Raw genomic sequence first — 26,287 nt, forward strand, 5'->3', positions numbered from 1 at the left:
CACACTTTCATATACACAGACCAATGTCACACCCGTCCACGCTAAGCTGCATGAAGGCACGTGCATGTGATAAAAGACATACACACTCATCAACAGACGTGCCCAAACACACTGGCGCGCAACATTTGTGCACACTCACGCTTGCATGTGCATTACCACAAGCACTCACAGACACACGTATGTGCAAAAGCGCACATGAGCACAGCCAGGGGAACATGTACGTGAGCATGAACATGCACACACACCGCTGAGAACCAGGGCACTCAGGGCCAGCTCTCAGCCTCTCGGCATGACTCTAGGCAGGTCCTTCAGGCCCTACAGTTAAGGCAATGAATCCAACACCATCAGCTTTAGCGAGCTCAAGAGTTTGACTGAGGCTGTCAGCTCTTTTCTCAGTAGAAAAGAGAGAGGAACCACAGCAGAGTGGAAGCTGTTGTGGCCTTTCTAGACATGGAGCCTCTCCCTGTCCCAAGTCTGTGGGTCAGGGGTAATGTACAAAGTAGAGAACATGCAAACTGCTGCAGCCACAAAGAATCCCCACATTACAATTGCAGAAACTCCTCCAGCCTTAGATGGTCCCAGCTGTCCCTAGTCTTCTCCTTGGGGGAGGTGTGCAGGTGTAGGACCAGCCCCTGCTCTGTAAAGGGACTGCTGCCTCAGGGATGTATTCACACAGCAGCAGGGAGTGGAGTGCCCGAGACAAGCCAGGCTCCCCACAGGCTGCAAACACTGAGGCCGGGGCACTGGAAATGACACTGATAGCATGCCAGTAAGAGAGGCACTCAGCCTCTACAAAGCAGTCCTGAAAATGCCATTTCTTAGCACTAAGACGAGAAAGAGAGAGAGGACAATATAGATAACCTTGCATCCCTTCAGATGCTGAGGACCTTGAGCTGCTCAACATCAGCTGCTCTCACAGAATGAGAGAATCACAGAAGAGCTGAGGTTGGAACGGACCCCTGGAAGTCATGGGGTCCACCCCCCCCTGCTCAAGCAGGACCAGCTAGAGCCAGTTGCCCAGGCCTGTGTCTAGGTGGGGTTTTAATCTCTCTGAGGGGGGAGGCTCAGCAAACTCCCTGGCATACCTATGCCAGTGCTCAGTCACTCCCACAGCACAAGGAAAAAGTGTTGCCCACTTTCCAGGGCACAGGACCCTATGCAGATCTGATCCACAGAATGGTTACCCCATTTTGGTAAGTTGAGCTTTAGAGCATTTTCTTCACATGGCAACAGATTGAGTCATCATTTCAGCTGTCAAACACTACAACCCTGCCAGTTGTGTATTGCATGTGAGCAAATACCAGCAGCTTTCCCATCCTTGTTTCTTAGGGTGTGTTAAAGGTGTTCAGCAGGGGAGTAAGAGCCGTGTAAAGAACAAGCAGTGCCCTGTCTAGTGACCCGTTTGAGGTCACTTCCCATGAAGACCCATGGGCCATAGGAACAGGCCACAGCAGTGAAATGGGAAGCACAGGTTGAGGCAGCTCTGTGCCTGCCTTCTGCACAGCAGAGCCACAGGATTGCTCTTGCTCTGCGCCTGTAAGAAGTGAAGATGGAGAGGAAGCAGCTGAGGGCCACACTGCCAACACTGCAGATAATCACAGCCTTGTTTGCAGAAGTGCCAGCACAAGCCATGGCCAGCAGGGCTGGCGCAACACTGAAGAAGTGGCAGATGTGCCTGGGCCCACAGAGAGCCAACTGGGAGGTGAGTCTTGTATGCAGAGCAGGAGGCAGGGAACCGGCCAGCCATGTCCCTGCCACCAGCCAGATGCACACAGCCTGATGCAGGATGGCCCCATAGCACAGCGGGTTGCAGGTAGGCAAGCTGTGGCCATAGGACATGACAGTGTAGGGGGAGCAGTGCTCTCCGCCCAGCAGCTGGCAGTCCTCCAGCACCCTTGGAAGGAAGAGACCGGAGAAGAGTGACTGAAGCTTTTGGTCTTCAATTGTTCCGAGATATGCTTCATTAGTTTCTGTTAGCTTCATAATTCCCTCCGGGTGGAGGACATAGGTGTGGGGATTTCTGTTCTTCCACTTCTATACTTTTGTCAAGACATCTGGATTTTCATGCAGAAAATAGAATATGAGGCTATAGTGGCTGCCAAGAGGCATTTCCACTGATGAGAAAGGAGGAGATTTACATGGAAAACCAAATCCCTCCCCCCGAGAGTGGCCGCCAGTTCTGAGCACAGACTCTCTGGGGGGAGCAAGCAGTCAAGAGCTCTGAGCCCCCCTGCAGCTCTCTTGGGAAGTGTACCCAGTACCCTCGTCCTTGCTGATCTTCACATTCTCCTGCACGCTCTGTATCAGAGCAATTTGCTCTCCCTCAGAAATACACCATTTCACTGTCCCCATGTCTGTGCTGACTGCCCTCAGCTCCCAAATGTTTTACTCCAATTTCCAGCTTCGATGCAGTCCATGGCATGGGTGACTATTCCCTGCCAACGCCTGCTGGCTCGATTGGGTGGTGGAGGGGAGAGGAAGGTGGAACAGTAGCTGTGGTCCATCCCAAAGGCTGTTCCCTGCTTTACCATTTTTGACATTCTGCAAAGCAAATCGCCTGCTGGTGCTGCAAACCCAGCCCCTGCCACCGCAGTGCAGCTCAAACCTTAGCAAGAGGACATTCCTTCCTCAAGAGCTGACGGGGCTGCTGATCCCTCACCACCTCCTGCCTCTCTGGCCATTTGTGGGCAGAGGCACAGCAAGGCAAGGCCTGATGGCCACGAGCAGCCAGGGATGACTTCTTCAGCTCCCAGGGATGGTGCCCAAAAGAGGAGGCACTGCAGGGTGTCCCAACCTCCCAATCCTCTGTGAATGGAGAAGGGTCTCCTTGTGCCCTCACCTCCCTTCCATCCATGAGCAACACCTTTTTCTTTTGGCACCTTGGGGAGTGTCGACAGAGAGAAAGACCACATGGAGGCCCGGCCTGAATGCAGCAGAACTTTAATGAGTTAAAAGAGGGGCACAAAGTCACTCTGAGTGGAGGACAGCAGCGCAGGGAGCCCCGGAGGCAGCCTAGAGTCTGCGGTCCTTGTCCATGGAGAGTTCTTGCATGACAGATGGTCCCCACCAGGCTGGCCTTGGTGGGACCTTGCTGCCAAGGGGATACAAAGCAAACAAAGAAGAGGGGAAAAAAGGGAAAGCCATTCAGCTATACTGAAAACACCTCCAAAATCTCGATCCCGTGCCCAGCACCGTGTTCTGAGTTCCTCAAGGTGTGTTCCTACGGGTTTCCCAGCATCTTTAGCAGGGAGGGCACCTTCTGCCACAGTAGCGGTTGGTAATGCAGGAGAGGTCAAAGCCCCCAGAGGAGATGGGCACTCCCTCAGAGCTGAGGATGCTGCCAACAGCAGCAGAGGTGGAGGAGCCCACAACGGTGTTCTGTGGGAAGGAGCTGAGGATGGGTCCAGGCAGGGTCACCACCACAGGAGAGGGCTCAATGACGACGGTGGAGTTCTGGCACTGCCTGACGCAGGGCTCATTGCAGCTGTTGGCCAGCGGGGTTGGGCCGCAGGGCCGGCAGGGCAGGCACTGGTCGTAGCAGGACATGTCTCAAAGTCAGAGGTGCACCTGGGAGAGAGGGCAGGGAGGAAGCAGAGCACAAGGGTGGGTGATCAGCAGCCTTGGTTACACAGTGACAAAGGAGGCAAGGCCACAATTCAGTGGTGAGAGGGATGCGCTAGGCGCCACATGGTCTCCATTACCCTACAAAGAGCAGCCTGGCCCAGGGACACTCTCTCCTAATTCATGAGCCAAAAGCCCCCGCAGCCACATCCCAGCCTCTCTCTAACCAGACCTTCTCCCCACTTCCCTCTCCCATGACCAGAAGATCTGAAATGCAGCAAAGAACAGAGCAATTTCAGCTGAGAGGTCCATCAGGGAGAGATCTCAGTTTGGAAGAGGAGGAGAAGGGGCTTCAGACTCACCTGGTTCCCAAGCAGAAGGAGGCAAGAGAAGTGGATGAGAGAGCAGGCACTTGCGCTGCCTTTTATACCTGCCCTTCATTGCCGCAGGACCAGAGGCACCCGCGGCAGAGGTAGCAATTCTCGGACAAGCTCATCTTGAATGCAAACCAGCGCAGCTAATGACATGGGCTGTGCTTTGATTTCCTGCACTGATGCCTTTTCATTTCCAGATTTGTGCCATGCCCATTGCCCAATGAAGGCTTCTTCTGAGCACTTGGATGAAAGGCCCCAGCATTTGTAGGACAAGAATGCAGCAGTGCTGGCAGAAGTCTCAGCTCAAGTGCTGGATGGGTCCAGAGCAAGCAGGTGACGTCAGCCTGGGTCACTGCGGTGGGGCTGTTTGCAGTGGTGTTCTCAGGAAGAAGGTCCAGCCACCCTCAGCTGAACACCATGGGCTCCCATGCATGAGGATGTCCTATGTCCTTATCTTTCCCTCCCTCCTCACATCACCCCAATGCTCACTTGTTGTTGCCTCCCCAGGTGTGTGCGTTGTGCTCCTAGGTTTTGACCTCATCCTGCCTCACACTGCCCACTCCCCAGGGGACCTTAGCAGAGTCCATGGTTCGTTGTGTTCCTATGTGTGTTCTTTACTTGTGTCTACTGTCCATGTCTGTGTGTCCTTGTGTGACCCTCATCAGGAGGGAATGTGCAGCTCATGGCAGGGACACTCTCCTCTGCCCTGTCCATGAGCACCACAGAGCAGCAGGTTCCCAGGGTCAGAAGGAGCCTGAGTGCAGCTGAGTGCTGATGGCAGCAGCCTGCTCGAGATCTGTCCAGGGAAGAGGCACAGAAATGCAACCCCTGCCTCCTGAGACCTCCTCTTCCTGCCCCTCCAAAGCTCACGCCCTGCTGCTGCCAATTTCAGGACACAACAACAACAGGTTCACTCCAGCTTGGATCCTGACTTTAGTTCAATGGTAACAGTTTTGGGAGTGTCTCAGCGGAACTGGCAGTGCCCCCTCCCTGCCTCTCCAAGCCAGGACACCGCTGCCTTCCACAGGGCTAGAGAGTTCAAAAGGATGGGCAGGGAGAAAGGTTGAGGAATCCTGCCCACCTCGTGCTGGCCATCCCCCAGTGGATCTGCTTCCAATGCAGCGTCAGCGGTGCCTGGTGTGGGACACAGCCCCCTCTCACGTCCATGTCAATGCCAAATGTCCTTGTGCAGCCCTTCGACGTGCTGCTGTGTGAGGCAGGGACTGAGACCTTGTCCTGAACAGGTACGGAATGAAAGGAACATGAAGCCTGATGTCGCTGTGCTGTGAGTGGAAGGACAGACCCTGTGGCTTGCGCAGGGAAAGCCAAAGACCTGAGGACTGCTTTGGGCTTCAGCCCACAAACACCTTCATGCCCTGCATTGGAATGTCAGTCTGAGTGCCCAGCAACTGCCCCTGGGAGGGAAGGGAAGGGACATTGGGTTTGAGACCGCATCCCCCAAAGCCTGCTGCTCTCCCACAGCCATGTCCAGAACAGACCCTCTTTCTCACATGGGCTCTGCACACTGGGCAAATTTTCTAAGTGCATCTCCCCTCCGGAATATCTGTCAGCCTGAGCTCAGCTCCAGCTTGGAGGCACTGAGCTAAGGGCTTCCCCCGTTCCCTTGGGGACCTTAGTGAGCCAACTGCCAGGGAGCTCTGCTGGGAGAGCTCAGCCAGGCCTGATTCCCCTCTCCATGGAGTCTCTTTTGAGCTGCAGCTCTGCTGTTGCCCAAGGCCAACCTCATTGCTCATTCTCATGATGTGAGAGGAAGTCTAGAGAAGAGGAAGGGCAGGGGACATGTGTGCACCTGGATTTTAGAAGGACCTTTGACTCCCTCTCCAGTACTTCCTGATGATGAATAGGTTCATTAAGAGGCTGATAAGGTGGGTGGAAAATGTGCTCGACTAGCAGGCTCCAAGAGTTGTGACCATGAAGAAATGGGCTGGCTAGAACCTCATGAAGGCCAAAAAGAGCAAGGGCAAGGCTTTGCGTCTGGGCTAGAAACCACACCACGCACTCAGACACGTTGGGGACAGGCTGCCGAGGAAGCAGTTGCACAGAAAAGGATGTGTGGTTTTAGGAGACACTTAGCTGAACGTGAGACAGTAGCGTGCCCTTGCAGCAAAGAAGACCAAACACACCCTGAGCTGTGACAGCCAAAGTGTTGCCAGCAGGTGCAGGGAAGTGTCCCTGCCCCTCTGTCCCATTTGAGACCACCTCTGGAGTGCTGCTTCCAGACTGGGGCTCCCACATCAAGGAAGGATAGCGACACAGCCATGCAAGTCCAACAAAGGCAACCCAGGGGTTAGGGCGCTGTCAAACATGACATGCGAGGGGAAGCTGAGAGAACCAGGTCTGCCTGTTTTGGAGAAGAGATGGCTCAGGGAAGACCTGCTTGCTTTCTACAACTACTTAATCAGAGGAGACAAAGACGGACCAACATACTGGAAGGTCTCACTGATAGGAGTAGAGGCTGTGAAGAAGCAACTGGGACATGGGGAAAGCTGATTAAGCAATAGGCTAAAAGAAATAATGAGAAAAGGAAGGTGTTTCCCAATGAGGCTGTGCAATGTCCATCTGTCGTGGTTTAGACCCTGATGGGATGGGGGAGAGTATTGGAGGAGTAAGAGTGAGAAACACTCCTGGGTTGAGATAAGAACAGTTTAATAATCGAAATAAAATAAAATAGTAATGATAATAATAACAATATAATAATGATAATAATAATAATATTATACAAAGTAAGTGATGCACAATGCAATTGCTCACCACCCACCGACTGATACCCAGACAGTTCCCGAGCAGCGATCGCTGCTCCCCAGCCAGTCCCCCCCCACTTTCTATACTGAGCGTGACACCATATGGTATGGAATAGCCCTTTGGTCAGTTGGGATCAACTATTCTGGCTCTGCCCCCTCCCAGTTTCTTGTGCGCCTGGCAGAGCATAGGAAGCTGAAATGTCCTTGACTGGCATAAGCAGTACTGAGCAACAACTAAAAATATCAGTGTGTTATCAACATTCTTCTCCTACTAAATCCAACACACGGCACTATGCCTGCTACTAGGAAGAAAATTAACTCTATCCCAGCCGCAACCAGGACACCATCCCAGGAGGTGTTCAAGGATGGACCGAATGTGAGTTTTGCCAAGCCAATCTGATGGGATCTATTTGAGCAGAGGGTTGAATCTAGATGACCTCTGGAGGTGCCTTCTCACCTGCATTCTGAGATTCCCACCCTTTCCCAGCCCTCCCTGAGCCCTGCACACCCATGGGCTCACTTGTCCTCACACCCCCTCGGCCTCAGCAGAGCTGTCAGGCCTTGTGCCGGCACTGGGGAGAGGCAGCTGAAGGGAGGCTCTGCAGCCTGCTCCTTCCTTCCCCTGGGCAGGAAATGCGTGGCTGCTCTTTGCAGCCCCTGCGGTGGCAGGCAGCTCTGGGAAGCTGGTGCATGTGGCGGGTGAGGGCCCTGCAGCTGCCGCCGGCTGCAGCGGGCACTGGGCAGGCTTGTTGTTGGTGGGAGAGGACGGGCAGAGTGGGCTTCCAGGAGACAAAGCTGTGCCCGTGCAGAGCCGCTGAGCACTGGGAGGCCGGGCGAGCCCCCGAGCGGCGCCGGCGCAGGGCTCAGCCCCGGGGCGGAGCTGGCGGCGGCGGCGAGGAGAGGAGAGGAGAGGAGAGGAGCGGAGCGGAGCGGAGCGGAGCGGAGAGGAGAGGAGAGGAGAGGAGAGGAGAGGAGAGGAGAGGAGAGGAGAGGAGAGGAGAGGAGGCGGCGCGGCCGGAGCAGAGAGCCGGGGCTGGCGGCGGGCAGCGAGGCGCGGGCGGCGGAGCGGCGGGATGCGGCGGTGCCGGGGCGCAGGGCTGGCGGGGCTGGCCGCGGTGCTGCTGGGTGCGCGGGGCTGGCGGCGGTGGCGGGGGGGTAGGCTCTGTGCCCGGGCTGCTCCCCAGGGAGCCCAGCGCCAGCTCGGCCCTCTCCTTCTGCACCGTCTCTTTCCCCTCCCGGCCTCTCTGCCCTCTCTGCTCCCCCTTTCCCAGAGCTCTGCAGTCCCCCCTACGTAGCCTCCTTTGTTCCCATCATCTCTACCATCACAACTTGGCTGGCACGTGCGCCCGCTGCTCCGGGCACGCACTCTTGCCTCGGGTAATTCCGCACTTACTATTGCCCTGATTTCAGCCCTCCTTCACTGCAATACCCACTCTCCCTGGGTACTACTCTCTACTACTCTACTGTCTCTTCCTCTCTTCATGTGTGCATCCGCCCCTCTTCTGAGCCATCTCTCCATGCATCTACCATCCCTAACCCCTCTTCCTGCTCTGAGACCCCCTCTCATCTCTCCCTCTGCTTCCTTCCTAGCTGTGCGCACAGGTTTGCTTTCCTGCACTGTGCCATACATCCTCTCATCCCCCCCGTGCATTCAGCCTTTATTTCTGTCCTGAATTCAGCCCTCCTTCCTTCACTGGAACACACCCAACTCTCCCGTCGCCTCTCCCTCTCGCCGTCCATCCATCCATCCATGCACCTGACTTTCTTCCCATCTCTGCATGCATCAGTTCCAAATTCCCTGCCAGCCTTTGTCCCTCACTCCACACACCCACACCAGGATCACTCTCCATCCCAGCTGAACAGCTCTCCATCCATTCCAGTCCGGCTCTGTCTCACTGCCACTCTTCACAACAGTTTCTCTGGGAGAATGAGAGCTGGGCGATCTTTGATGACCTTTGGGCTTCCCTTCTCCTTCCTCTGCAGTGGCTGTGGGCAGAGCCCAGGTGCAGCAGGACCCCTTGGCAGAGACCACCGAGGGCACCGACATCAGCATCAACTGCTCACACCCCAACATAAACAGCGGTGATACCATCTACTGGTACCGTCAGCTCCCAGGCCGAGGCCCCTCATTCATCGCTTCCATTGTGAAGAAATTCAAGGATGTGCAGGACCCTCCGGGGCAGCTGTCGGTGGCGGCAGACCGCCGGTCCAGCGCCCTGCGGCTCTCCCGGCCCCGGCGCGGGGACGCGGCGGTGTATTACTGCGGCGTGGGAGGCACGGGGAGAGGAGCCGGGGCTGCGGGCGGGCACGAACCGCGGCGGGCGGGGCCGGGCGTGTGTGTGGGGGGCGGGGGGACAGCCCCGGCCGGGACCGACAGGGGGCGCTGCCGCTCCGCCCCCGGCACCGCCGCCGCCACCGGTCCTGGGAACGGCTTCGGCATCGACACCGGCACCGGCATCCCCAGGTCCTCCTTGCAGTCAGTGCCTGGGCTCATGGGGTGGGCTGACCTTGGCTGGGCACCAGGTGCCCACCCAGCCGCTCCGTTCCTGCCCTCCTCGGCAGGACATGGTGTTGGTGCAGAAAATAAGATGCTGACCGAGTTGAAAGATGTACAATGAAACACTCTTCTCTCAGCTCCTCAGAGCACCCCCGCGTCTTTCTCCACGGGCAGAGAAAAGGCACTGGGGACACATGGCTCCTCTTGCCTTACACACCTGGCTAAAAGCCCTCCAGGAGTGCCAGGGCTCTCTGAGGACTCAGGCAGGAGTCTAGCAAGCAGCTCAGATGAATAAGTTGGACATATGAACTAGGGCAGAGGTATCCATGCCTCAGTGCTTGAAGGCAAAATCCCTCTGAGTTGAATCCCATGCGAGGCACCTCTGCTGAGAAAGAAGCTGGCACAAATGCAGGGTCTAATCTATGCTCTCCCTGCAGACGAGGGAGGATTCTTGACCAGTTCTCTAGGGGAGAACCGATCTCATCCCCAAGTGGGTGTCTAAGACAGATGGAGCTGAACCCCCATCTGAAGGATCCCTTTCTCTCCTTTCTTCCTCCTTTAGGAATTTACATACCAGAAATCTCATGTGGCTAAAGAGCAGAGAAATGCCCCTTCATCTGGCTCTCCTTAAACGTGCAAGGCATTGCACGTCATTGCTCTATGTCTTGGGCAGGCTTCACTCACCAGCTCAGCCAATGCACATGATCCAAACGACATCTCTTCGTGCACCATCCTCCACACAAAGCCACGGTCCCCTTGGCTGAGCGAGAATGTTGGAAAGAGGTTGATTTATTGGAGGAGCTCTGGATGCCGCGATGTCAGGAGAAGGGAGGACAAACGGATCTCACCTTGCTGACTCACTTCAAGCTGTACATAACTGCCTGACATTGCTTCCTCTCCATCCACCTAGTAGGTATTGACAGCTCATGATCCCAATTTTCTTTCCCCGTCACAGCCAGCGCTCTACTTCCACAAAGGGGGGCTTTGCGTGCGCACACACAGTGTAACGTCTCTGCAGTTTAGCTCCATATAGGGAGAGCATACATCAGAGTCATCAGCATCATCAGGATAAGAACATGCCCACACCCTCCTCATTAACCCACCACCCAGGGGTTGGACTCGACAGAGCCATCTTCTCTAAGTCCTGTGTCTGAGGCTCTAATGTGGTTGAGGGGAGACCAACGTGCAGTGGGTGTGAGGGGGAGATGCAGCTGAGGAGAGTCATGTGCCCAGCTTGAGCCCATTCACCCACAGAGGAGCCCTCTCCCTGCTCTCTCTCTGCCCCTCAGTACCTTGGACATGGAAACGGGGTTTAACCCTGAGATGGAGGTGCTTGGAAGGCTAAGTAGATGTGGGCTATTTGCTCGGCGAGGAAGGGCATCTGGTCACAAGTGATAGGGAAATGTCTGAAGTACTCACTGCCTTTTCCTCCTCACATGTACTGGCACACAGATGTACACACACAAAAGCACTATGCCCATGCACCTATGCCCACACAATTACATATATGCAGACCAGTCACACACACACCTTCATGCTCCCCTGCATGAAGGCACATGCGTGTGCTAAATCACATGCACACTCTGGAGGTGCATCCCCCCCCCTCCCCCCCCCCTTTTTTTTTTTTCTCTCTTCAACCACTTTGCAACCTCAGGGATTCCTGCCAGACCGCGGCCTTGTGTAGTGAGCTGGTCGGTTAGGTGCCCTGTAATTGTACCAGAAACTGCTACATGGTCGAAGCGGAGAGTGGCCTTGTCCTTATCAGAAAGCCTTACGTGGTTGAAGTGGGGAGTGAGAACAGGGGAGTGAGAACAATCAGTTACCCCCTGACAGCTTTGAAACAGAGCAGTAATTACCGACTGAGAGCGTGGGTTGGATGGAGATTCACAGTGACTAAAGCAAATCATCTCACGATTTTATAAAACAGCAGTCCTAAGTGAGGCCCTTTGAGCTCTCCTGGACTGCAGCGGGCTGCACCAGCATCTCCCCCTGAGCAGGACTCCTCTCACAGCTAGCAGACTCAGTTTGCTACAATCGGAGGTCCGTTGCTGACTGACAGTGGAGCCTGGGCTGAAACCCTTCACTCCTTGAGGCTCAACCCTCGCCCGTTGAGAAACGCCAAGACATTACACCTGAGCATTTCACTGAACTCGACGGGAATCTTTAAACTGGTATACCAGATCTTTTTATATAAGTATACATAGAATCATAGAATTGTTTAGGTTGGAAAAGACCTTCAAGATTATCCAGTCCAACCATCAACCTACACCACCAAGTCTACTCTAAGCCAATCAAGGGTAGACTAGACTAAACCATGTCCCAAAGTGCCACATCTACCCATTTTTGTCTGTGTGTATGCATGTGTGAATCAGTTTAAGTAGTCTGTAGACGTAGGATTTGATTTCCAAGTGAGTCTTATACTGCTGCATTATCCTTATTCCTATAAACCATTGACCAAGTCTGAGACTAAGATTGGACCCAGCTGCACCTAGACTCCTCTCTGAGAAGGAGTTTAGAAAGCAAGGGGGTCTATCCTGAACCTCATGACTCTGCAGGAGGGTCCTCCTTATCCCCAGCATACACAATCTCTTTGTGAATCATTCCAACTCAGTGTAATTTAATTTTCCTTGATGCATTTCCATGTAGTAATAGAGTGAACCTTGCCATCTTCCAATCTGTAACTAAGTCACTGTTTTGATCAATTTTGTCTAATCCCTTTATTAATCATTGATGACCTAGTGCTATTAAAATATTACAACGTAATCCTGCGATTTGTTACAGTAAAATCTAAACTGCTACTAAATCAAACTGTGTTAAGTCACTCATTCACAATAAATTCACATAATCAGCAGGAGTCACAAACCTGCATTTGTGACACACAATCACGGACACAATTGCTCACACACAGAGAACATTTGTGCACAGCCACAGTTGCCATGAGTATTACCAGAGGCACACACATGTACGTGCGAATGCACACATGAGCACAGCCAGATGAACATGTACATGAGCACGACCATGCACGCACACCACTGAGAACCAGGACGCCCAACACCAGCTCTCAGCCCCTCTGGACAGCTCCAGGCAAGTCCTTCAGACCCTACAGTCAAGGCAACAAATCAGTCCCTGGCCAGACCCATCAGCTTGAGTGACCTCAAGGGTCTGACAGTGGTTCACGCAGGTCTTTTTCTCACTGTGAGGCAGAGAGAAACCACAGCAGAGTTGAAGCTGTCATGGCCTTTCCACACATTGAGCCTCTCCACGTCTCACATTTGTGAGATATATATATATATATATTATATATATATAATATAAAAACTAGAGAATATGCCCATTGCCACAGCCCCACAAAGAATTCCCACATTCCTAGGAGAAGAATAAAAATCCTCCAGTGTTAGAAGCTCCCACCTGACCTGTGTGATCTCCAGGGAGCAGCCCCTGCTCTTGCAAAGGGAGCCCTGCTACAGTGACACACTCAGGTGGCTGCAGAAGGCTGTGTCTGGGACAAGCCAGACTCCCCTCAGGCTACAGACACTGAGGCTGGGACATGAGAAGTGATGTAGCAGTGAGCCTGGCTCTAGACTCACTGTAAGGCAAATACCCTCTCTTCAAAAGGCAGAGAAATGCAGAAGCAACACTAATTTACAGAGCAGCTGAAAAAGTGGTTTGGCCAGCCTGTGAAAGTTCATGCATTCTTTTTAGCTTTTCCCCAGTTCTAATTGATGTGCTGGCCTTTTTTCTTCTTGTGTTTTGCATGCAGGTGCACGTGGTGTAATTGCCTGTAGCGAGAGGGAGCTGCCTGCAGCCTCCTCTGTCACCATGAGCAGACTGAGTTTATCCTGCAGCCAAAGTTCTCACATACAAAACAGTTTCTGCACATAATAATACAAGAGTATTATTGTTATAAGGAAGGTTAAAGAAAGCGTACCCCCCCTGATGAACATTAATGCCGACCTGGTATCAACAGGTGAGGAGAAGGCTGACATACTCAAGAATTTCTTTGCCTCAGTCTTCACTGGCAACTGCTCTCCTCACCCCTCCCAAGCCAATGGACTGCAAGATGGGGACCAGGGGGGTAAAGCCCCTCCCACGGTAAGGGAAGATCAGGTTTGAGATCTCCTGAGGAACCTGAACGTGTACACATTTATGAGTTCTGATGAGATGCATCCCAGACTCCTGAGGAAACCAACTGATGTAGTTGCCAAGCCACTCTCCATGATATTTGAAAAGTCATGGCAGTCAGGTGAAGTCCCTGGTGACTGGAAGAAGGGAAACACTGTGCCCATTTTTAACAAGGGAAGAAAGGAGGCCCCTGGGAACTACCCACCTGTCAGCCACACCTCTGTGCCTGGGCAGATCATGGAGCAGATCCTCCTAGAAGCTATGCTAAATCACGGGGAGGACAGGGAGGTGATTCGAAACAGCCAGCATGGCTTCACCAAGGGCAAGTCCTGCCTGACTCAACCTAGTGTCTTTCTATGAAGGAGTGACTGCATCAGTGGCCAAGGGAAAAGCAACAGATGTCATCTATCTGGACTTCTGTAAAGCCTCCGAGACAGTCCCCCACAACATCCTTCTCTCTAAATTGGGGAGATATGGATTTGATGGGTGGACTGTTTGGTGGGTAAGGAATTGGCTGGATGGTCACATCCAGAGAGTAGTGGTCAACGGCTCGATGTCCACACGGAGACCGGTGACACGTGGTGTCCCTCAGGGGTCCGTACTGGGACCAGTGCTGTTTAACATCTTCATCAATGACATAGACAGTGGGATCGAGTGCACCCTCAGCAAGTTTGCAGATGACACCAAGCTGAGTGGTGCATTCGACACGCCAGAAGGATGAGATGTCATCCAAAGGGACCTGGACAAGCTGGAGAGGTGGGCCTGTGTGAACCTCATGAGGTTCAACAAGGCCAAGTGCAAAGTCCTGCACCTGGGATGGGGCAACCCCCAATATCAATACAGGCTGGGGGATGAAGAGATTGAGAGCAGCCCTGCCGAGAAGGACTTGGGGTCCTGGTGGATGAAAAGCTGGACATGAGTCAACAATGTGTGCTTGCAACCCAGAAAGCCAACGATATGCTGGGCTGCATCAAAAGCAGCGTGGCCAGCAGGTCGAGGGAGGTGATTCTGCCCCTCTGCTCTGCTCTGGTGAGACCTCACCTGGAGCCCTGCGTCCAGCTCTGGAGCCCTCAGCACAAGAACGACATGGACCTGTTGGAGCGGGTCCAAAGGAGGGCCACAAAAATGATCCGAGGGCTGGAGCACCTCTCCTACAAGGCCAGGCTGAGGGAGTTGGGGTTGTTCATCCTGGAGAAGAGAAGGCTGTGAGGAGACCTTATTGCAGGCTTTCTGTACTTTAAGGGGGCCTACAGGAAAGATGGGGACAATCTTTTTAGCAAGGCCTGTTGTGACAGGACAAGGAGTAATGGTTTAAAACTAAAGGAGGCTAGACTTTAGACTGCCTATAAGGAAGAAATTTTTTACAGTGAGGGTGGTGAAGCACTGGAATGGGTTGCCCAGAGAGGCAGTGGAGGCCCCACCCCTAGAAACATTCAAGGTCAGGTTGGATGGGGCTCTGAGCAACCTGATCTGGTTAAAGCTGTCCCTGCTCACTGCAGGGGGGTTGGGCTAGATGACCTCTAAAGGTCCCTTCCAACCCAAAGCATTCTATGATTCTATGATTAAGAGTAACAGCAGCGTATTTGGTTTACCTGGCAGAGTTTTTGTAGTGGAAAGGCTGCAGCGATGGCTTCTGAGAGAAGATGCCAGAAGCTGTCCCCATGTCAGACAGAGGCAGTTTCAGACGGCCCCAAGACACATCCCACTGCTGCCCAACGCTGAGCTAGTCAACAACAGTTTGTAGCACTGCTGTGATAACATATTTAAGAAGGTGTAAAATCAGTGTGCCGCAGCTGGGAGAGAGGATTGAGAACATGTGAGAGAAGCCACTGTGCAGACACCAAAGTCAGTGAGGAAGGAGGGGGAGGAGGTGCTCCAGGGGCTGGAGCAGAGACTCCCCTGCAGCCATGGAATCACAGGCTGCAGCCTGTGCAGAAGGCACACTGGAGCAGGCTCCTGACAGAAAGTGTGGCCCATGGAAAGGAGCCCACGCTGCCACAGGTTTTCCAGCAGGACCTGTGGCCCGTGGGGGACCCACGCTGGAACAGTCCATTCCTGAAGAACTGCTGCCTGTGGGATGGACTCCATGCTGAAGCAGGGGAAGAGCATGAGGAGGAAGGAATGGCAGAGAACATGTGTTATGAACTGACTGCAATCCCCACTCCCCATCCCCTTGCACCCCTCGCGGGGACGAGGTAGAGATGTCGGGAATGAAGCTGAACCCAGGAAGAAGGGAGGGGTGGGGGGAAGGCTGCTGCAACCTGGGCACAGCACACCACGCAGATCCTGCCCATGAAAGGGTTACCCCATTTTGGTCAGTCAAGCTTTTAGAGGATTTTCATAAAATGAAACAGCTCCATTCACCGTTTCTACTGTCAAACAGAAACGATGTTCACACGAGAACATCTTACTGTGCCTTTAGATACAGGCAAGAAGACCCGGGTAGTGCAATCAGTGGCACCGAGCAGGAGCTGCCTACACGCTCATCGTTTGCAATCCACTGGCTGAGTTCTAACTGTGGACAAGGGGTTTGCGCAGCACAACATGGGCCTGAAGGCCAAGCTCTGCTCGTAGCACAGCACAGCCGGGGCCATACGCAAATGGCTGCATTGCATCACTGTCACGATGAAGATACTCTGCTTCTTTCTATGCCTAGGAGCATGGCTACTGAGTGTCGTGGTCGTCAACTCCCAGATGTCTCTGCTGCTGGTGCAGCACCTTCTCTGCTCCAAGAACAACATTGACCATTTCTACTGTGATGCTGGGCCTCTCCTTAGCCTGGCCTGAGGTGATACAATGCTCATTGAGACCCTTGGCTTTCTAGTGCCCATCCCCAACATCCAAAGCACTTTGCTTTTCAGGATAGTTTTCTTCATCTGCATCAACTTGGCAATTCTCCACATATTCCCTGGTCTTTCAGCCACTGGAAGGCATTATCTGCCTGTACTTCTCATCGCACCAAGGTCCCCATCCTCTATGGAGCTGTGGTCTTCATGTATCTGAAACTCATGGCTTGCTCATCCTTTAGCCGCAACAGAGTGGAGTCCACCCTCAGCACTCTCCTGACTCTTTTGCTGACTCCTTTCACCTACACCATCAGAAACAAGGAGGTGAAGGCAGCTCTGAGGAGAACGGCAAGGCAGGGAAAGGCTACTTCAGCCTAGCAAAGGTTCCTGACAGGTCAGAAAACAGAGCCCAAACCCTGTGTTTGTGGAACTGCAATACAACTGCACTTTCAGATTAAATAGCGAGCATGGTCCTTAGTCTTCTGCCAAGACGTTCTAGTGAAGAGCCTTTCTCTTTAGTTACACCGATCTTGACATACGGAGAAGAAAAGCAAGTGAGCAAAACTTGCAATTTATATACTTTTCAAAACAGTGTATGCTGATCAGGCCTAGCATGGTTTTTCACAGAGAATGAGACACTATGTGGACAAAGTCCTTTTTAAATGTTGGTCTTGTTCTCCTTAATTGACATACACTGCAGGCAGGGAAGAGCAGAGATGGCATCAACATTTTAATTTGTTGTCTGGAAGGTTTTTGTCATGATCCAGAGAAATGAGCACCCCCAAAGTATGAGGCAATGGTCCACCTCAGACGGCAGAAAATTGTACCCCAGAAGCATCTATTGATTATTTCCGTAGTCTGGGCAACAGATGTATTATGTGCAGAAGGTCTCAGTGCCAGGGTCAGGGCTGGGGCTGGGGCCCAGGCCAAGGCTGGACTCAAGAGAGACCCAGGTGAAGGATCCATCCAGCAGCTGCTGCAGACTACCTGGGAGCCTGGCCAAGACAGGAGGACAACAGTAGCCCAGGCCAGACACAGGCACAGATACGGCAGAGCTGGGGCAGGCCTGCGCTAGGCCTGAGCTCTCATAGAGACCCTGGGCCAGGGGCCAAGCCAGAGCTGGGACCCATGGTTGCACTGGGCCTAGGTGGGCTTGGTCCTGATGCTTGTCGCTCCTGTGTTAACTCTTGGCCCAGCACCGCCTCCCACAGAACCTGGGGACACACGCTCCCCATCCTTACCCAGCACAGAAGCATGACCCTGTCCTCCGTCATGGAGCTATGGCACTGGTGGTGTGTGGGGTCTGTGTGAGGGCAAAGCCCCACACCACTGGGCCCCAGGGCCTGCGCATGTGGGAAGACCCAGGCCTGTGTGTGGGGAGCCGCAGTGCTGCACAGAGCACAAGGGGCTACTTCAGCCCCAGGGCTCTGGGAACGCTGGAGGAGCTTGGTGCCTGGGGAAGGCACCCCAACGTCGGCCCCATGGTTGGGCTGGTGCGTGCCCTGTGCCACTCAGGGACAGCTCACGGATGCTGCTGGGTGCAGAATCAGATCCCACTGTCACTGCCATGTCTCCACAGCGCTGGGCATTATCTCCTCTCACATAGCGCCGTTCCAGACCAGAACTGTGTTGTGGCACTTGTGGGGCTGTAGAGTTGCTGGGCCTCAGGAAAGCTGTGCTTGAGGAAGACAAGGCAGCACAGAGCAGCGCTGCATGTTTGTGCAACAGTCACTGTCCTGGGCCTGCCTTCAGCCAAGGGGGTGTTGCATTCCCAGGGACAGGGGACTCCAGTGCGTGGCCTGCTCTAGCTGATACCAGTAGTAACTTGTGAACACCTCAGGCCTGCACGTGTTGGCAACAGGTGGGCCATGCCAGCTGCTGTGCTGAAGGCTGAGAGGGCAACAGAGGGAAGCTGTGCCTGCTGCCCATGCCCAGGCATGCTGACCATGGCCCCTAGATCAGGTGAAAGAGCGGTGGGGCAGGTGGAATAGGGACTGTGCACCATCCCCAAGGCTATTTACCCATTCCCAAAACCAGCCACCCTTTGGGAACTACTTCTGAGCCTCCTTGCCCAGCACAGCCCCACACAAAGCAAGAGAAGCACTCTTGCCCAAGAGTTTGTGGGACTGCTGATCTCCCCAGGGCCTCCCACATGCCCACAGTTCCTCTCTGGAGGACAACAGATTGCTGTTCATATGGCGTGCTCCAGGGCCAAGGGGGTATTTCTGAGCAGAGACGCAGCAAGGCAAGGACTGACGGCCATTGGCAGCGGAGTAACTAGGGCTGTCTTCCTCAGTTTCAAGAGGCAGTGCCTGGAAGGGGACTCGCTGCAGTGTGTCCCACCCTCCAACACCTCGAGCAGTGATGAAGGGTTGCCCTGTGCCCCCACCTATTTCCTTCCACAAAGCAATGGCTCTATTCATCAGCAGTCAGTATGCAGATGGACAGACCACCTAAGGGACGCAGGCAAGGTTGCAACAAATTTTATTGAGTTTGGAGAGGGAAATGAGGTCCCTCCAAGTGGAGGCCCCCAGTGAGGGGAGCAGCAGGAGCAGCCAAGAAGCTGTTTCCCTTTTGCTGTGGCAGAGTTCCCACAGGGCATGAGGGGACCTGCCTGGCAAAGGCAGAAAGGTTAGCAGCTCCCTGCAGGCTGGTTTCTGGGGTCCTCACTGCAGGCTTTGAGAGGAGGACAAGACAACAAAGAAAAGAAAGAAAAAGGTGAGTGGATGATAGGAGAGGTAGACATTGGCCATGTTTTCAGAGAGCCCAGGTGGATCCCTTCCAGTCTGCCCTTGCAGGGCAAGTCAGACATGGTCAGCTGCTCTTAAAACAATGGCATGAAGTTTGATCCTGTGTCCAGCACCATGTTCTGAGTTCCTGGGGGTCCTTATCATGGTCGATTGCCAGCATCTTTAACAAGGGGGACATCTGCTGCCACAGTAGCGGCTGGTAATGCCAGAGAGGTCACAGCACCCAGAGGTGATGGGCACTCCCTCAGAGCTGAGGATGCTGCCGACAGCAGCAGAGGTGGAGGAGCCCACAAGGGTGTTCTGCGGGAAGGAGCTGAGGATGGGTCCGGGCAGGGTCACCACCACAGCAGGGGGTTCAATGACAACAGTGGAGTTCTGGCACTGCCTGACACAGGGCTCGTTGCAGCTGTTGGCCAGCGGGGTCGGGCCGCAGGGCTGGCAGGGCTGGCAGGGCTGGCACTGGTCGTAGCAGGACATGTCTTGGTGCCTGAGGGGCACCTGGGAGAGAGGGCAGGGAGGAAGCAAAACACAGGGATGCATGAGGAGCAGCCTGTCACCACACCATGAGGGAGCCAAAGACCATGCAGCACCGGGAGGTGGAGGCTGTGCAGAGATGTATGAGGGCTTCTTGGCCTCATCCTGTCAGGGCCCATAAAGAGCCACCAGGTGTTACGTGTCTACTGCGGGGCCCCTGAGTGCAGAAGCCACCTCACTACAGTCCCAGCTTCCCTCCATGGCTAACTTTCTCACCACTTCCCTCTCCCACCTGAAGCAACCACAAGGTCTGGCCCAGCACAAAGCTGGTGTCAGCTGAGAGGTCCATTGAGGTGAGACCTCCTTTTAGACAAAGCAGACAAGGAGAAGGGGCTTCAGACTCACCTGACTCCCAAGGAGAAGGAGGCAAGAGAAGTGGATGAGAGAGCAAGGAGCTGGGCTGGCTTTTATCATGGACCTTTCCTGCCCCAGGCTGCCAGAGGCATCCCTTGTAGAGGTGGTTATTTTCTGACAAGCTCATCTTGAATGCAAGACATGCCAGCTAATGCTATGGGCTGTGTTTTGGCTTCCTCGATTGCAGCTTTTCATTTCCTGCTTTATGGCAAGCACATTCCCCAGTGAAGGCGTATTTTGCATGACTGGATGAGAGGCCCAAGCATTTCCAGTGCAAAACAAATCAGCGTGGGCAGAGGACTCATCTCAACATGCCGGAAGAGTCCAGTGAAGGACACTGAAGACAGACTGAAAAACTGTCTTAGACAACACACATACACACACACAGATCTAGATGTCCAGTCACCTGAGTTAATGGAGAAGACTCAAGGCACCCAAACAAAGGCTGTCTACACTGTCCAGGACCACTGCACAGTGTTGGACTTGAACAGAGTCCTCTTCTGCGTGTCCTTTTTGCAAGGGTTCAGCATGGCTGCGGGAAGACTGCTCGGCACTGGGTGAGAGTGGGAGATGCAGGTGATGAGAGTAACGTGCCCAGCTTGAGCCCATCTGCCCACACCAAAGCCCTTTCCCTGCTCTCTGTCTGTCCCTGAGTACCATGGACATGGATGTGGGCTTTAGCCATGGGATGGAGGTGCTTGTAGGCTCTGGTAGGACAGCCTGTGGGTTCCCTTCTGACCGCGTGATGAAGCAAGCCATGCACACGTGACCAGGTAGGCAGGCCCTGCTGTGGGATTATGCCAGCTGGGGAGTGTAGAGGCCATGATCGCTCAGTTGCAGGATCAGTGTGTCCAGAAAGATGATTTGTCCCATTTACTGTGCACATCTGCTGTGGGATGGGATAAGTCCTGTGTGTGAGCTGATGTCTCTTCACTGACTGTGGGAAGAGTCTGTAGAGCCTTTTAGAGCAGGTCCAGAGGAGGGCCACGAAAACGATCAGAGGGTTGGAACACATCTTCTATGAAGAAAGTCTGAGAGACGTGGGGGTTGTTGAGTGTGGAGAGGGGAAAGTGTCTGGGGAGGCCTTCTTGTGGCCTTTCAATGCTTAAAGGGGCCTTATAAGAAAGAGAGAAAGACATTTTGCCAGGCTCTGTAGTGACAGGACAAGGAGCAGTGGCTTTAAACTGAAAGAGGGTAGATTTAGCTTGGGCATGAAGAAGAAATATTTTCCCATGAAAGTGGAATATGTTTCCCAGAGGTGTTGTGGATGCCCCATCATTGGAAGTGTTCAAGGTCAGGTTAGATGGGGCTTTGAGCAAGCTGACCAAATGAGAGATTTCCCTGCCCATGGTGGGGGAGTTAGACTAGATGTTCTTTCAGGGTCCCTTCCAACCCAAACCATTCTATGATTTGATGAATTCTATGTATAGATGTATATTCTATATATTTAATTCTATGAATTTTGCTGGTAACAAAGATGGCTCTGAGGTTCTTCCCTGCAGGGCAGTGAGTTTGAGTGGAATAAGCTTCTACATGAGGATGTCTGGAATCTGAGCTGGTCCCACAGGGCTGGAAGGACATACCCCCTGAAGGGATCTTCATCCATTTTATTTACTAAGAGTGAGGTGTAAAGCACAGCACAGAAGTCAGAAGAGAATCCCTCTCCCTCGAGAGCTCATGTGGGCAGCGTGCATGGCAGGAGCGGGGTGTGGCAGCACTCAGCAGCTTTGGCTTCTGTCCCCAGGGGACCCCCTTGGAAGAGTGAGGACTGCTGGCCAGGAGCAGAATGGGTTTGGCAAGGTGAGGGCAAGAGTGTCTTTGCAAACAGCTGCTACCCTTGGAAGGAGGAGTTCAAAGTAGGTATGGAGGGGGAGGTGTGCCGTAGACTGAAGAACAGGGAGACCACAAGGGCTAGAAGAGGTGTGCATGGGGGACAGCATGCCAGGGGAGGCTCTCACACTACCGCTGTGACACAGGTGGTGGTGTAGTTACATGTCTGCTACACACCTCCTGCTCAAGAAGAGGAGGCAGATGATGCCTCCTGATGTCACGCACTTGGGGAAAGCCTCACAGTCACAGGCCCTGCTACTCATGGGTGGCTTCTCCCACCTCAGTATCTGCTGCAGGAGCAAAGTGGCTGGGCACAAGCAAAGCAGGACATGTCTAGGGCATCTGGAAGACAAATTTTTGATGCAGGCAATCCATGAAGGGACTAGAAGACAGACTCCGTTAGACCTGCTACTCACCAATGAGGAGAACTGTTGGATGATGTGAAGTTCCAGGGCAGCTTTCCCTGCAGTGACCATGAGGCTGTGCCTCTGAAGATCCTCAGAGACTGACCAAGACAAACAGGATGACTTCTGCCCCCAACTTCAGAAGGGCACATCTTAGTCTCAGCAGGGACCTACCTGCTTGGCAGGATGCCATGGGAAGCTGCCCTGGCGCACAGAGGGTCCCAGGAGAGCTGGCTAACCTCCAAGGACAGCGTCCTCAGAGCACAAGGATGGTCCTCTGCAATGTGCACAAAGGTGAGTCAGGAAAAGCCAAAGCTTTTCATGCAGTGGAAACGTGCAAGGCAGGTGAAGGGAATGTAGACAGGTACCTCTGAGCCTCTTGGCAGCAAAAGGAAGGCTGAGTAGATGAGGGCTCATTGCTGGCTGAGGAAGGGGACTTGGTGACAAATGATGGGGAAAAGGCTGATGTACTCGATGCCTATTTCTCCTCAGTTTTTCCTGGTATGGCTTCTCCACAGGTCTACCACAACCCTGATCCTCCTGCAGACTCTCTGGGAACGAAGCAGCACCCGCAGTAGAAGAAGAAATCACATCTCACCAACCTCCTTGCTTTCTCTGAGGAGGTGCCTGGCACTGTGGGGAAGGGGAGGAGCACTGGCTCTGGGGTACCTTGACTTTAGCAAGAACTTTGACATACCCTCATGGGTGCACACCCATGCACACCTATACACACACACAGAGGTATGCACACTCACAGGCACGCACACACACAGACGTGTGTGCACACAGTCTCACACACATGGGCACAACCACACACGTGAGCTTGCACGCACCCAAACAGTAACTCATACGTGTGCACTTATGAAGAGGTGTGCGCACACAGGTTCCCAAAGGAGCCCATGTGCAGACACAGGCACAGCCACCCCCCATGCCAACATGTATGCACAGATATTCAAACACACATGCTTACACATATGCATGCTCTTGCACACGTGTATTTGCGTACAGTTATGAGTGCACGCTCAGGTACAGAGATGGACACACATAAAAGCACATATCCACCACATATGGCCACACACTTTCATATACACAGACCAATGTCACACCCGTCCACGCTAAGCTGCATGAAGGCACGTGCATGTGATAAAAGACATACACACTCATCAACAGACGTGCCCAAACACACTGGCGCACAACATTTGTGCACACTCACGCTTGCATGTGCATTACCACAAGCACTCACAGACACACGTATGTGCAAAAGCGCACATGAGCACAGCCAGGGGAACATGTACGTGAGCATGAACATGCACACACACCGCTGAGAACCAGGGCACTCAGGGCCAGCTCTCAGCCTCTCGGCATGACTCTAGGCAGGTCCTTCAGGCCCTACAGTTAAGGCAATGAATCCAACACCATCAGCTTTAGCGAGCTCAAGAGTTTGACTGAGGCTGTCAGCTCTTTTCTCAGTAGAAAAGAGAGAGGAACCACAGCAGAGTGGAAGCTGTTGTGGCCTTTCTAGACATGGAGCCTCTCCCTGTCCCAAGTCTGTGGGTCAGGGGTAATGTACAAAGTAGAGAACATGCAAACTGCTGCAGCCACAAAGAATCCCCACATTACAATTGCAGAAACTCCTCCAGCCTTAGATGGTCCCAGCTGTCCCTAGTCTTCTCCTTGGGGGAGGTGTGCGGGTGTAGGACCAGCCCCTGCTCTGTAAAGGGACTGCTGCCTCAGGGATGTATTCACACAGCAGCAGGGAGTGGAGTGCCCGAGACAAGCCAGGCTCCCCACAGGCTGCAAACACTGAGGCTGGGGCACCAGAAATGACACTGATAACATGCCAGTAAGAGAGGCACTCAGCCTCTGCAAAGCAGTCCTGAAAATGCCATTTCTTAGCACTAAGACGAGAAAGAGAGAGAGGACAATATAGATAACCTTGCATCCCTTCAGATGCTGAGGACCTTGAGCTGCTCAACATCAGCTGCTCTCACAGAATGAGAGAATCACAGGAGAGCTGAGGTTGGAAGGGACCCCTGGAAGTCATGGGGTCCACCCCCCCTGCTCAAGCAGGACCAGCTAGAGCCAGTTGCCCAGGCCTGTGTCTAGGTGGGGTTTTAATCTCTCTGAGGGGGGAGGCTCAGCAAACTCCCTGGCATACCTATGCCAGTGCTCAGTCACTCCCACAGCACAAGGAAAAAGTGTTGCCCACTTTCCAGGGCACAGGACCCTATGCAGATCTGATCCACAGAATGGTTACCCCATTTTGGTAAGTTGAGCTTTAGAGCATTTTCTTCACATGGCAACAGATTGAGTCATCATTTCAGCTGTCAAACACTACAACCCTGCCAGTTGTGTATTGCATGTGAGCAAATACCAGCAGCTTTCCCATCCTTGTTTCTTAGGGTGTGTTAAAGGTGTTCAGCAGGGGAGTAAGAGCCGTGTAAAGAACAAGCAGTGCCCTGTCTAGTGACCCGTTTGAGGTCACTTCCCATGAAGACCCATGGGCCATAGGAACAGGCCACAGCAGTGAAATGGGAAGCACAGGTTGAGGCAGCTCTGTGCCTGCCTTCTGCACAGCAGAGCCACAGGATTGCTCTTGCTCTGCGCCTGTAAGAAGTGAAGATGGAGAGGAAGCAGCTGAGGGCCACACTGCCAACACTGCAGATAATCACAGCCTTGTTTGCAGAAGTGCCAGCACAAGCCATGGCCAGCAGGGCTGGCGCAACACTGAAGAAGTGGCAGATGTGCCTGGGCCCACAGAGAGCCAACTGGGAGGTGAGTCTTGTATGCAGAGCAGGAGGCAGGGAACCGGCCAGCCATGTCCCTGCCACCAGCCAGATGCACACAGCCTGATGCAGGATGGCCCCATAGCACAGCGGGTTGCAGGTAGGCAAGCTGTGGCCATAGGACATGACAGTGTAGAGGGAGCAGTGCTCTCCGCCCAGCAGCTGGCAGTCCTCCAGCACCCTTGGAAGGAAGACACCGGAGAAGAGTGACTGAAGCTTTTGGTCTTCAGTTGTTCCGAGATATGCTTCATTAGTTTCTGTTAGCTTCATAATTCCCTCTGGGTGGAGGACATAGGTGTGGGGATTTCTGTTCTTCCACTTCTATACTTTTGTCAAGACATCTGGATTTTCATGCAGAAAATAGAATATGAGGCTATAGTGGCTGCCAAGAGGCATTTCCACTGATGAGAAAGGAGGAGATTTACATGGAAAACCAAATCCCTCCCCCCGAGAGTGGCCGCCAGTTCTGAGCACAGACTCTCTGGGGGGAGCAAGCAGTCAAGAGCTCTGAGCCCCCCTGCAGCTCTCTTGGGAAGTGTACCCAGTACCCTCGTCCTTGCTGATCTTCACATTCTCCTGCACGCTCTGTATCAGAGCAATTTGCTCTCCCTCAGAAATACACCATTTCACTGTCCCCATGTCTGTGCTGACTGCCCTCAGCTCCCAAATGTTTTACTCCAATTTCCAGCTTCGATGCAGTCCATGGCATGGGTGACTATTCCCTGCCAACGCCTGCTGGCTCGATTGGGTGGTGGAGGGGAGAGGAAGGTGGAACAGTAGCTGTGGTCCATCCCAAAGGCTGTTCCCTGCTTTACCATTTTTGACATTCTGCAAAGCAAATCGCCTGCTGGTGCTGCAAACCCAGCCCCTGCCACCGCAGTGCAGCTCAAACCTTAGCAAGAGGACATTCCTTCCTCAAGAGCTGACGGGGCTGCTGATCCCTCACCACCTCCTGCCTCTCTGGCCATTTGTGGGCAGAGGCACAGCAAGGCAAGGCCTGATGGCCACGAGCAGCCAGGGATGACTCCTTCAGCTCCCAGGGATGGTGCCCAAAAGAGGAGGCACTGCAGGGTGTCCCAACCTCCCAATCCTCTGTGAATGGAGAAGGGTCTCCTTGTGCCCTCACCTCCCTTCCACCCCTGAGCAACACCTTTTTCTTTTGGCACCTTGGGGAGTGTCGACAGAGAGAAAGACCACATGGAGGCCAGGCCTGAATGCAGCAGAACTTTAATGAGTTAAAAGAGGGGAACAAAGTCACTCTGAGTGGAGGACAGCAGCGCAGGGAGCCCCGGAGGCAGCCTAGAGTCTGCGGTCCTTGTCCATGGAGAGTTCTTGCATGACAGATGGTCCCCACCAGGCTGGCCTTGGTGGGACCTTGCTGCCAAGGGGATACAAAGCAAACAAAGAAGAGGGGAAAAAAGGGAAAGCCATTCAGCTATACTGAAAACACCTCCAAAATCTCGATCCCGTGCCCAGCACCGTGTTCTGAGTTCCTCAAGGTGTGTTCCTACGGGTTTCCCAGCATCT

General features: G+C 53.6%; 1 protein-coding gene and 1 gene segment (V, D, J or C); one reads left to right on the forward strand and one right to left on the reverse strand.

Annotated features, from left to right (window-relative positions):
- Positions 1–3,240: 3,240 nt before the first annotated feature.
- LOC142595163 (feather keratin Cos1-1/Cos1-3/Cos2-1-like) lies at positions 3,241–3,546 on the reverse strand. The gene has a single exon (XM_075722708.1). It carries the CDS (start codon positions 3,544–3,546, stop codon positions 3,241–3,243), a length of 306 nt encoding a protein of 101 aa, XP_075578823.1.
- Positions 3,547–5,100: 1,554 nt separating this feature from the next.
- On the forward strand, positions 5,101–9,825 carry LOC142595297 (T cell receptor alpha variable 4-like). The segment is given in 4 exon segments: positions 5,101–5,146; positions 8,681–8,971; positions 9,632–9,684; positions 9,757–9,825. Coding segments are annotated over 4 exon segments (459 nt in total).
- The last annotated feature ends 16,462 nt before the right edge of the window (positions 9,826–26,287 follow it).

This window comes from Pelecanus crispus, chromosome 18 (genome assembly GCF_030463565.1).
Source record: "Pelecanus crispus isolate bPelCri1 chromosome 18, bPelCri1.pri, whole genome shotgun sequence".
NCBI lineage: Eukaryota > Metazoa > Chordata > Aves > Pelecaniformes > Pelecanidae > Pelecanus > Pelecanus crispus.